The sequence below is a fragment of the Esox lucius genome, chromosome 20 (assembly GCF_011004845.1).
Source record: "Esox lucius isolate fEsoLuc1 chromosome 20, fEsoLuc1.pri, whole genome shotgun sequence".
Lineage (NCBI taxonomy): Eukaryota > Metazoa > Chordata > Actinopteri > Esociformes > Esocidae > Esox > Esox lucius.
The window spans coordinates 41909787-41923143 of NC_047588.1; the positions used below are offsets into that span (position 1 = coordinate 41909787).

Here is a 13357-nt window from a genome sequence, read left to right on the forward strand (position 1 = left end):
TTGAGAGTCCCAATTTCCAAATAGGCAACTGCTTGCTAAGGTTATGGTTTAGTTCAGAAGAAGGTTTAGGGTAAGGATTAAGGTTATGGTTTAGTTCAGAAGAAGGTTTAGGGTAAGGATTAAGGTTATGGTTTAGTTTAGAAGAAGGTTTAGGGTAAGGATTAAGGTTATGGTTTAGTTTAGAAGAAGGTTTAGGGTAAGGATTAAGGTTATGGTTTAGTTCAGAAGAAGGTTTAGGGAAAGGATTAAGGTTATGGTTTAGTTTAGAAGAAGGTTTAGGGTAAGGATTAAGGTTATGGTTTAGTTCAGAAGAAGGTTTAGGGTAAGGATTAAGGTTATGGTTTAGTTTAGAAGAAGGTTTAGGGTAAGGATTAAGGTTATGGTTTAGTTAAGAAGAAGGTTTAGGGTAAGGATTAAGGTTATGGTTTAGTTAAGAAGAAGGTTTAGGGTAAGGATTAAGGTTATGGTTTAGTTTAGAAGAAGGTTTAGGGTAAGGATTAAGGTTATGGTTTAGTTTAGAAGAAGGTTTAGGGTAAGGATTAAGGTTATGGTTTAGTTTAGAAGAAGGTTTAGGGTAAGGATTAAGGTTAGTAGATGGTAAGTTCAAATGTTGCAGATATTTAGTAGATAACCTGTAGAGGGTCTACAGACACAATTTTGGGAGTACCAAAATAAAGTGTTACCCAAACTTTAGGTGGAATAGAAGAGGTTATGGGGAGAAGAAATCCTAATATTGGCAAATCATTTTCATAACAAAAACCTTTCAATAGTGAGCCCTCCAAGCCCACCGCTGGAGGCCGAATCATCAAATGCAACAAACTGGAAGAGACATGTTACTCACGGCTGGGCCTCGGTCCTGTTCTTCTGAATCTCTGAGTAATCCATACAGCCGATTCTCCCTGGGTTACCTGATGTAACAAGTAACACTGAGGATGCAGAGATCTGAGGAGAGACAGGGCTTATTGACACAAGTCCAATTTTAGACTCTGCAGAATGGAAGTGTGGCTGTGCCAGAAACAAACTGATCGAAGGCGCAGCTCGTAGACGTGGCAGCACGCACCTGCCAGCCCAACGGCACGTTAAATTCACACCACCATACAACAACCACTGCCAAAACGTCAGGTGCCAAATGTTGTGTGTACGTTGGAGAAACACCGTCAACAGGGCGGGCCTTTTTTTCCCTAATTCTTGTTGCACGTTATAACCAACACATTCAACTCTTTGGAAGGGTTTTTTGTCTATTTTTATTGTGCTGAATGCGGCCCGCGAAACCATTATTGTAGGGTCATTACGGCCTCTGGACTGAGACACTTCTGGTTGCACACGCAACTGAATAACACATTCCTGTTAAATAACGAGCTCACTCTGCAGCCTGAAATTTTGATTGGTTAGCGCCAGTGGAGAAATTATTATTCCCGTAGATAACCCCGGCAAATGTGTCACATGCTCCATTCTACGGCTCCCCTTTGAACGTTGGTCACATCGCCTTATTTGAATGTTGGATGAGGGTCATTCACGTCAACTGCTTGTGTTCCGTGGGGAGATGCTGGCCTCGTGGAGGTGCACAGTGTTGAATTTCCACAGGGACACAACAGTATCTATCTATCTATCTATCTATCTATATATATCTATATATATCTATATATATCTATATCTATATATATATATATATATATATATTTTCAAATCATTAAATCATGAAACCGCAAAATGAGGAGAAAATATCCTGTTCAAGTGGAGAGAGCACACGTCCCAAACAGTGCCCTCTGCATAACCAGGGCGATGCAGGGAGTAGAGTGGCATTTGGAAGGCTGCCAGTCTATCCGTGATGATCAGTGGCTCCTGCTGTGTCTCGGCTGGCTCCTCTCAGCCCTGGACTTGTTCGGCAGACACATCGATTTGTTTCCCGCCCCTCTCTCTCTTCTCCTCCGCCCTCACACCCACCTCCTCGCTCTCATCTTCAACGCTCCCTCCTCTGCTTTACTTGTTCCTCTTCTCCCCTTCTCCGCCTCCTCTTGCAGAACAGCAGTGAGGTTTCCCCAATGCACTGTGCACAAAAAGGACGGAGACGAACAAAGAGCCGACACGCAGAGGTTAGGCATGCACCGTTGAGGTAGAGTGGGGCACCGTACCGACCACAGCAAGAGCACCTCTTTACACAGATAATGAGGTACGGTTGTCTGCACAACCTCTCAGAGAACACTGACTGTTGATGTTATCCAGGAAGTAAGTATTCAGTCAAAGTCACTGACATCTGTGACACTGGGCAAGATCCAGCCATATAAACACTAAGAATGGGCTCTAAATCTATCCGAGTGTTGCAGCTGGAGCCCAGTCTATTATCACATTCGTGACTAATTCAAATATTTTGTCCTTCAGGATTTTGCTCTGACTCAGGCGTGGCAGGAAGTACCTCCGACATGTAAATGGATCTGCTGTTAGCATCTGGATCAGCTATTACACTCTGAACACCAACGGGACCTGAACTATACTGGAATTATTCAGCTAAAACAAACATACCAACTAAGCAACGTGTAGCTATACAAAGAGGAAGAAGTAATCCACATTTCCCAAAGTACGGCCTAACATTGAAAACCAACCGAAAATGGAAATTGAATCGCCCCTTAAAGGGATACTTTGATGTTGTTTATTTACCCCGATCCCAGAGTCAGATAAATTTGTTTATAAAATGTTCAAGTGGAGTTTAAAGGAAGTTGCTGATTAGCGCAGTTGCTAACTAGTGTTAGCACAATGGATGGAAGTTTAATGTAGCCTATCTGGTAGCACTATATGCCAGCACTTATCATATACTATCAGTCCTTGAGCTGACATTAATTAGCAATGGCTTGTAAAACTACCACCAAGTTCATTCCTACCAAACAATAAAAAAAAGTAATGTATTAATTAATATTCACAAATGTGTTTTTCAAATACTATTTCTAAGAATCTGGGGTTAAACAGATTTGAGAATTTGATTTAACATGTTATAAATCAAAACATACTTATATTTTGGAATTAAATATTTTGTGAATGTGTGTAAGTACATGGGATGTGATAACAGTAATGGAGACCCTGCATGTCCAGAACAGAAATAACACTGGATCTCCTCTTACTTGCAAAGGGAAAAGTCAGAACTTGCGATGAGGAGGAATCAGAAGTGTTTCTCTGTAGTAGTGAACAACACAACGCTGTCAGCTAGTACAGAAACCCTAACATCACTGCCATTCTGATGAGTCACTTGTCTTAACTCGGAATGAAGGACGGTTAAGTGGAGACGAATGATGGTTGGAGGAGAGGCCTCCATCTAATCAGTGGGAGGTTAGGAAAGAGAACAGGTGAAGGGACGATTCACTGGTCAGCGTGACGGATCAGGGTGGGTTCACTCCTTTCAACACGTGGCTTCGTTTTCCCAGATACCACCTGTCCTCCAATTGGTCAGTTCTTACCCTAGTTGGAACACAGAACCAAGTCTTGAGTGTGTCAAGAATGTCAGACAATGTGTACTTTGTGGAATAGACGGTTAAGATGGACACAAGTAACGTATAAGAATTCAACAAATCATTTTATGTCAGTTAAGAAGAAATCTAAAAAGGATAATGAAATGTAGCTCAAAGGGGTTAGTGACTCTGCTTATGTGGAGTCTGATTAACTTTTTCATGATTAATGCAGTTAGGAGGAAGTTGCTTTAGGTATCAACAATGGTATCCACAACTAAATCCTGGGAAATAGATCAAGGGCCTCATTCTCTGCGAAATAGATCAAGGTTCTTGTTGCCAAAATCCTGAACTATCCTTTTACTATGTATTTTTGCAATGGAATTTTACAAGAACCCTGAGCATGTTAAATGTCTGTCCTTGTGCTACCGCGATATGTATTGCAAAAACAGATAGGAATGGCCTTTCAAGAGCTTCATGAACAAAATCATGAATTATCCCTTTAATGAAACATTTTTAATCTGGAAAATTTCAGCTGACAGTCACATTGTCTTTTGTTTATGATCTATTTTAACATCCCAAGACTTAAGGTAGTCCTCTGTGACTCCATGCACTTTTCACCTTTACTAAATTCTAACTTTTTTCCTTCCAGTTGTTCAGTTATTCACAATACAACGTTTATAAATGTGTATTTTAATTCAGTTATAATTGTAACAAAGTAAGATTAACTAATGAAATTGCATTCTTGCAGAAATTGTCTTTTCTCCAGGGCCTCATTAGTAGTGATATAATTCTATGACCCAGAAAAGAACTTCAGTATATAAATCAAAGATAGCTAATCTGCATACAATTTGGTTTTTATAACAAATAGCTAGCGATATATCTGAATACAATTTGGTTTTTAGTTACATAAGTAGCAATGCACTTTTGATCTCTCTTTTTGCTCTTGACGCGGTAACCTACTTTTGGTATGAACTGGTCAAAAACCACGGCAGGATTCGCGATCTTGGGAAGCAGGAAAATGGATGGACTCAAGCTTGAATGAGCCTAGAAATCATCATGTTAATAATGCCACGTGGTCATAGATTTAATTAATTTAATGTTATTTGTTTCATGACATTCACTTAGTGCACCATATATACGTGAACGCTTATTTTCATCTGTATTTTGGTAACTTGAAACGGCTACTATAACTGAAAGCAGGACGATGTGGCGTGACGGAGTCTTCTACTTGAAATAGGGCACTGTCCCTTTTACGATGTGACAGCAAGAAGTTGTAGTTTGTTGGAACAGGTCAGGGGCAGAAAGAAATTGGGAACTATAGCTAGAGTTAGCTAAGAAAGTATACGAACGATAACCTTTTACACACATCTATATATATTGTCGGTGCTGCCGTGGGAATCGAACACGAAAACGGAATAGTGATCATCCACGAGAAAGAGGAGGAGGAATTTGCCGCAAGGAAAACTTGAGGAAAAGTGATGCCCAAGCCAGTATCCATCTTTTGAAAGAAACGTCTGCTAGCCCAAGTTGATTAGCAACTTAGCTGGCTGGCTAGCAACTTTGTTTTGAAGTGAAGTTGTTATTAAATAGGTAGCAAGCTGGGCAGCTGGATTAGTTACAGCACTTCAGTTTGAATGCACGTTTGCTCATTTACTCACTTCTTGCTCACTTGTAAGTTAACTTGAGCTTGCAGGCTAGTAGGTTAGCAGTGCTAGGTCGTTTTGGGGTAGCCTTAGCGTGCTACAGTCCTGGTACATGGATGCTAGCCAATAAAGTAAAATATTAAATCAGTTAGTATACCTGCCTGGGTCGTGTGTGGCGAACTTGAAGTAAAACATGAAATATCGTTTTGCGGGGATCTGAGAATGTGGAACCGCTAGTTAACTGACGACGTGAAGTAGGTAAAGACAAAATTCCATGCATGGCTCAGTTTTATCAAACGTGTCCGACAAACTTTTAACAGTTGATGCTGTGGAGAAAGTGACACGGAACGTAAAAACCAAGCAGCTTCTGGCAAGGATTTTGTTCCTCCTCAACATTCCTCAGGCCTTTACTACTCTTGGATGAAGACCCAGCATCATCATGAAAGTGACTGTGACATTCGGGCGGACTGGTGTCGTGGTGCCATGTAAGGATGGATGGACTGTTCGTGATCTCATCCAACAAGCCACACAGAGATACAGGAAATTATTGGAACAGGTAAATATGTCAATCTTTATTGAAATTCTGATAATTAAGGCCTGCCGTTTCAGGCTACTCGGTTTTACCACTGATGGTTTAATATGATTGAGATTCCGACTAAATGGAAACTCACGGATGGGATGTTGAGAGGCAGGACGTATTCCGTCTCTTCGTGGCTTTGACGTAATCAGGTGCCGCTGGGTCTATTCCACTGGGGGGGTTGGAGGTTCATAGCGATTTATTATGCAGGCTATAATCAAACATTATATTAGGGTTCGGGTTTTTATTTGTAGGAAGTTGATATATTCCAGTTTTATTCTCAAAGTCTTGGGAAATTAGCCAAAGCCAGGGAGATCTAAGTTGCAATAATTGCACGATGAAAAATTTAAGTCCTGGACTTGATATCCTGAGCTTACAGACTGGGGCACATAGGCTATGTGACATGAGCTTTTGCACAAATGGCACCCTAGTCCCAGTATAGTGGACTACTTTTGACGTGGACAGTACTTTCTTCAGAAGTAGTGCATAATATAGGAAATGGGGTGCCATTTGTGACACCGGCACATCTGTGACTTGTTCCATTACTTTTTTAGTGATAAATGCAAATGACACTTTATGATTCCTTGTGATTTGTCTGGTCTCTGGAGCGCTGAACTCCCGGCCCTCATCAGAGCCGTGCTTCAGTCAGTGCTCCGGATCATATTGGCCCCATTATTTAAAGAGCACAGACGACAGATAGTCACCCCTCTCAGTCAGAGATAACCCCCCCCAATCTGTCTATTTTCTTCCGTCTTTAGCACCCTCCCTCTCACTTTCATCCTCTCATCCCTGTGGGACAGATAAAAAAAAGCAGGGTGTTCTTGACTTATTTATAAAGCAGCCTTTATCCCTAATAAATGCTATCAGTCTCATCACTCATTCCTGCAGGACTGGCTGAGATGAGATTTTGTAGATGGCCAACTGCTAGGCTCCGCCCGGCTTTGCAATATTGTGTTGTTATTACCACACTGGCTTCTAAGCTGGCGAGCTATTTCACTGATTTAAGGTGTGGGGGTGTGTGTGTGTGTGTGTGTGTGTGTGTGTGTGTCAGTGCAGTAGTGCTGCTTAGATGGCGATCCACTTGGCAATAGAAAGGACATTCTCCTCTCCATCCATCTCTTCTATCAGCATAACAGAAACCTGGCCCTAACCCAGTCCCCAAAACCACACTATTTGTGTGTGTGTGTTTCGGAGAGAGAGACAGACGACAACAGAGTGGGAGGATTGAAAGTCAACACTGCCCTTTTATCCAGGCTTGATTGATATGTGACTCTGTTGGGAGATAAATTATAGCCATTACATAGCAGCATAACAGCATTTCAACTTAGCATAATTGTTACTTAGCATAACTTAAATTGTAACTTAGCATCACTGCAATTGCACTTTGGCATTACCTTGGTTTGACTTAGCACCACTGGAATTGCATTTTGGCATTACCTTGGTTTGACTTCGCACCACTGGAATTGTACCTTAGATAGTTGGGGAAGGTCCCAGAGTGGCCCAGTGGTTTAGTCACTTCCTCAGTTTGGTCGCTGTGGCCAGATGTTCGAACCCTGGTTGGGGCATATCAACAATGACGGGGGTCAAGCATGGGACACGCAACATTTGGCCTGGCACTGACCCTGGTGCCTGGGTGGATGTTAGACAGGGCTGCTTTGCCTTGTGTTTCTTTGAATGTGAGCTTAATCATGGTTGTTGGCAGGGGTTTGCAATCTCCTCGGTTTGCGGGAAATGGTAAAAGACCTTGTGGTTAAGTGAGCAGTGTGAGAGTCTGTACTGCTTGGTGAGAAGTGCTTGATGGAAACCCATATTGATCTTCAACCATCCTGTACCAGCTTTGGACTTGTGGTCTGAGTAGAGGCCATCATCCTGAATGGAACGACACAGAAAATGAGAGTGGGAAATGTGTAAAAAAAAAAGGTGAATCAATAGAGTTATGCTGCAAAGTGTTTATTGAATGTCTTCCAAGGCATGGCGTACGTCATACTTAATGTCCTGTATGAATTACTGGAGTATTCCGTGCAGAACGTCCTCATCTGTTACACTTTTAAAGAGTGTGTGTCACAACTGTGTACTTGGCATTCTTCTGTGGTCAGCAGCGTATTGTCCTGTTGTCATCTCCCCAAACGCCGACCCTAATCCTGCATGATGTGGCCCTGCCAAGCTTCTGAACGTCTGACCCTAATCCTGCATGATGTGGCCCTGCCAAGCTTCTGAACGTCTGACCCTAAACCTGCATGATGTGGCCCTGCCAAGCTTCTGAACGTCTGACCCTAAACCTAACCCTGCATGATGTGGCCCTGCCAAGCTTCTGAAAGTCTGACCCTAAACCTAACCCTGCATGATGTGGCCCTGCCAAGCTTCTGAACGTCTGACCCTAATCCTGCATGATGTGGCCCTGCCAAGCTTCTGAACGTCTGACCCTAACCCTGCATGATGTGGCCCTGCCAAGCATCTGAACGTCTGACCCTAAACCTGCATGATGTGGCCCTGCCAAGCTTCTGAACGTCTGACCCCAACCCTGAACCTGACCCTTGCATGTTGTGATCCCCTGATGGGTGTAATGGTCCGTCTACTCACATATTGATCCGTTTCAAATTAAATGTCTTGTCAGGCTGAACGGCTGCTGCAGTTGGCCTAGTGAAGTGGTCTGGTTGTATCCACGGTAGAGACCTATCCCCTACGTTTGGCTCCGCTTTTGACCTCCGCCAGTATAGTCGAAGATGTAGCGTGCCGTTTGGGATGTGCTTGATCCCTCTTCTCTGAGTCTCGGTAGCGTTGGTTTATTTCTCTGCAGGGATCAGCGTGCGGCGTGGCACAAACAGGCCGTCTGTTTCCCCTTTCTGAATCCCAGTCGGCACGGGAAGCGTCAAGGTGCTGTTTTGTAGATGTTTTACATTTCACGCTAAATCTTCTATCGACTGACTGCATCACTGCGCTGTTGAAGGGAATGCGTCTGAGATTGGCTGTAGCTTTAATTCAATAGATTTGTTTTGCCGTAAGCTGTCTGTCTGTCTGTCGTTCCTTCTGTCTGGCTTGTTTACTATTAGAGATGATACTCTAGACATGTTAAAGGGGCATTTCGCCTTTAGGTGGTTTGTATCTTGTTTGAGAGGTTTCTAGGTCAGTGAGATTAGTTTCACGCACAATTGGCCAGAAGGTGCAGGAATGTAGTGTTTATTTTTATTTTTTCTTCCATACATTGTGATTTTGTTAGAATGCTGTTCATTGATACTAGTTTAGCATTCAACACTGTTGTTCCCTCAAAACCCTATAACTAACCTTAAATGAACCTAACCTTAGTTGTCTCTTAGTTGAGTACTTGTTTTTGACACCACCCTGTGCAACAGCGTCTAAAGAAATGTGTCAAGGCTCCCTCTACAACAGTGTCTCCCAACCCTTTTTCAGTTACTGTACCCCCAAAATGTTTTTGCACTGCTTTCAGTACCCCTGAAGTACCCCCTCATGTTAATTTCACTAGTAAGTCTATGGTGTCATGAGTGTTTTCAAGTACCCCCTGTGGAGAGGCCAAGTACCCCCAGGGGTCCTAGTAGCCCTGGTTGGGAACCACTGCTCTACAAAACCCCGGTTGCACTAGGGGAAGCATCCTGACCTGGGCTGCGAATGAATCCAGATGCTCCAGCGACCGGCTCAAATGCACACATTGATACCTTAGCCTTCCTAGTTAAATATAACCCTTTCCCTGATAGCTGTAGCTTCCATTTCAGCGTTCATAATAGCTGCTAGTGCAAACCATTCTGAAGCCAGAGTCCGGTTCTTAGGAATGAAATGGAAAGCGCTCTGTTTGTGCCCAGAGTGAAATAGCGGACGTCGCAGTGTATATGGGTGTATCTCAGGTACTGTGAAGGAAGTGTCATTACAAGAGCAGGACTTTTTATGAGGGATGTGACACAGAGCGGCAAGCTTCCTCCACAGACAACTGTGAACGAATGTGCATGCTAAGAAACATCTGTTTACTAAATATGCCTTTTTCCAGTGTTTCCCTGTTATTGTAATAAGAGGTGCAAAATTGTGATGCGCCGCATATTTTATGAAAACTGTCAAGCAAGCGAGTGAAGTCAGAGAAACGTAACTGTCTGTGTCTGTACGTGCACGTGAAAGCTGTTGCTAGATGGATGGGGGGGATTTCCTGCCCAATTAGGCTATTATTAATGGCAGTGTGTGGGCTAAAATGGGCTTGGACTGCGTTTGGCTGTTGTCGTGTTTTTGTGGAGTCCACACATGATTGTGCAGTATACAGTCATTGAAGCTTGGAGACGCTGTGTGGAACTGTCAGTAAGTGGCTGTCACATTGATAGAAAGCAAATCTAAGAAGCTAGCTAGCTAACTGTCACAACTTGAAAGCTACCGTAGATTTGTGTCATGCAGGTGACATTAGAGATTCGGAGGCAATAATAAGACCTCAGCTTTTTGTATTTAGATTTAAAAAAAAATTGTTAGAGTTGAAACACTAAATGCATGATATTAATGCATTATTATTTATAGGAACATTGTATTAGGAAAATGTTGAATTGGTGTTTAAAGAAACTAAACATTGTGTGACTTGTGCACTTCCGCTGTACAATCAATGGTACTGCTGAACATGTAAACATTTGAGATCAATTTCTTTTTATTTCGTACCGAGTTGGTACTTAGCTCTTGCCCATCGTCTTTATGGAACAATGCCTGAGGGAAAGGCTTATCAAGGACCCTGCCACACATTGTTTGTTGCTGAACGTTAACATAACGTTAGCACAACATAACCAATGGTCTACTTGTACAAGTGATATTTGTTTATATTAAAGCAGCGCATGAGGTTAAAGTATTAGGATAATCTTTATCAAAGCCAATTCAGTATGTCTCTACTATAGAAACTTTAAGGAAAACGCATCTCCAGTCAACCTATGTATTTTAGTAGTGATACTATCTATGTACTTCAATTAAAACAGCCTGCTGTCAGTGTCTCTCCTTTTTAGTTTAGTTTAGCCGGCTAAGAAGAGAGAATGTCTCTTACTGACTGAATGACTAAGTGAATGACTACCCCTTTGTTTAATAGTGTAGTGGTTAGAGAAGCGGACCTGCAAACTATAGGTCCTGAGTTCGTATCTCTGCATGGCGAAGTATGCATTATGAATAATTCTGTAAAACCTCCTGTGACTACATTACAGTAAGCCTGAAATGAAACAGTATACGGTTATATTGTGAACATTTCTGGTTGAAGTACGCATCCGTGCATAGGTTTTTGGATCAGGATAGACAAACGCATTTGCTGGTTACAACATAGGCTACAGTAGTTACATTACAATGAGCCTTAACTAACACTGTATACGGTTATATTGCGAATGTTTCTGGCATGGAAAAGTTCATCTTCAGTCTCGCAAGCAATTGCTCAATTCTTATGATTATTCCTAGGACGTTAGTAGATACCAGTAAGCCTATTTCTGGCTAATATACTATTCAAATGGCCAGTGGTAAAAGCTTACAGTTCATAGACGCTATTTGTGGTGGAGGTAAACAATAAGAAACGTTAGTCAGTTTAACATAATGCTCAGTAGTGTTTAGTAAGGGTGCTCCGATTGATCGGTCGCCGATCCCAATTGGCCAATAATTGCTTTGGGATGTTTGATCGGCGGTCTCTATAAAGACCGATCCAGAAAAGCCGATCAGATGACGCAAAACTCGAGACAATTTTTTACGCGCAGCTAAAAATGGCTTCACTGGTCTGGCAATTCTACAAGGTGTGTGAAAACGACAATACATTTGCAATCTGCAATGTGTGTACCAAGCAAATCCCACGAGGCGGAAAGAAAGCAAAACATTTTAACACCACCAACCTCATCAGATATTTGAAGGTTAGTCACGTAAAGGAATATGAGGAGTTTTCAAAATTAGCTAGCGCTAAGAGAGCGCGAGACAGTGGAGACAGTTCAACTCACGCGCCACTCACTCAGCTGTCGGTATCAGAAAGACAGCAGCCCTACAGCAGGGACAGTAAGAAGCAAAAAGAAATAACAGACAAAATAATGGAATTCATTTGCCTAGATCACCAGCCACTGTCTATCGTGGAAGACGAAGGGTTTCGGCGACTCATGTCCTATTTAGATTCACGTTACACTATGCCAGGGCGTAAATATTTCACTGACGTGTGCCTGCCGCAGTCTTACCAAACAGTGTTTATACATGTCGACAGCCTTATGAAGGACAACATAACATCAATTGGTTTCACTAGTGATATTTGGAGTGCGAGTGCATGTCCCATGTCCATGTTGAGCCTCACAGCGCAGTTTATTAATCAAAACTACACTCTCAAGAGATGCTGCATTCGGCGACATGTTTCGAGCGTGGGGAATGCCGAATAAAAAGTGCATGTTATTTTAAGGGATAACGCAAAGAACATGGAAAAAGGCAGAGATGCTTATCTTTATAAAGAAAAATCTGCCATTGATGTTAAAGAAGTAAGCTTTGGGAGATCTAATAATCTATATCTCCCCTCTCACTTTCTCTACCTCACTCTCCCACTCTTTACCTCTATAAATGGCCACCAAAAAAAAAGCAAAGAGAGTTATAGATAGATACAGATATGGAAGTTGTTACTTATTTGTATTTTTTGTTGCTGTGCACCTGTGGTCCTTTATGTCTATTAGAAAAACGAATGGCTGACTGACTCAAAATAATAGTTTGGCTATAGCCTTTTTTGTTGCAGTTTTTAGTTTAAAGTCTAAAGCTAAATTTAAAGACGTTTAGATGTCTGTCTTTTTAACTTTATTTTATATTCTAAAGGGAAGTTGTATTTGTCAAGCCCTAAGCTGTTCCAAATCACCAAGCACAGGCTGCTAAGTTAATATGCTGAACATGTTGCTTGCAAATAAATACACAGTTGTCAATTCATGATAAGTTGTCTTCTCTTAATTGTAATACTTAATGTACATTGTTGTTAAATATAGCTTAATAAATAATGCTACATGATAAATAGAAGGCTTCAAATAGACCCTGTAATCGGTATCGGGTGATACAGCTTCCAGTAATCAGGGATCGGTCCCAAAAATCCTGATCGGAGCGCCCCTAGTGTTTAGTGATTTGTGAAATGGTTATGGTTAAAGACCGTGCCTCTCACGTGGAAGGATCAAATTCGAATCTATTGTGAACAACGACATTTATTTCCACGATTCTCTCATCGTTTCACTTGATGAACAAGTTAGTTATCGTCACCTTTCTTGATAGTTATTGTGTCAATGTCATTCACGAATGAAAGACAAAAATACGTTCTTATGCCATGAAATGAAATAGCTTTGGCAGACTTGCTAGCAATTGCTCAATTCCTATGACTGTTCCTGTAAGTTAGTAGATACTGGTAAAGCTTATTACTGGCTAATACACTGTTAAAATGGCCAGTGACAAAAGCTAACAGTTCATAGACGCTATTTGTGGTGGAGGTAAACTTAGTAAGAAATGTTAGTCAGTTTAACTGTATCAATATCATTCTCAAATGGCCAATTTACTATTAATAGAGGATTTGTTCATAGACCTGAGGCTATACTGACACACTGTCAAACGTCAAGCTCTGTGGTGTAGTGGTTAGCCACACAGCCTTTCACATGGGCGACCCGGGTTCGAATCTCAAGAGAGCAATACTTTCTATTGCGGTCTGGCTGAACTAGACTTGCCTGGTTTCTTGTTTTTAAACACTTTTTAATTCTTGT

At 41.8% G+C, this 13357-nt stretch overlaps 1 protein-coding gene across 2 annotated transcripts in view; it reads left to right on the plus strand.

The window, feature by feature from the left end:
• The first annotated feature begins 4459 nt into the window (after positions 1-4459).
• pard3bb (par-3 family cell polarity regulator beta b) overlaps positions 4460-13357 on the plus strand; it is a 332127-nt gene continuing 323229 nt past the window's right edge. For both annotated transcript variants that reach the window (XM_029115967.2, XM_034288552.1), the window contains exons 1-2: positions 4460-4927; positions 5484-5636. In XM_029115967.2, the coding sequence (XP_028971800.2) occupies positions 5520-5636 (117 nt within the window). In that variant the 5' untranslated portion in view covers positions 4460-4927; positions 5484-5519. The remainder of the gene's footprint in view (positions 4928-5483; positions 5637-13357) is intronic.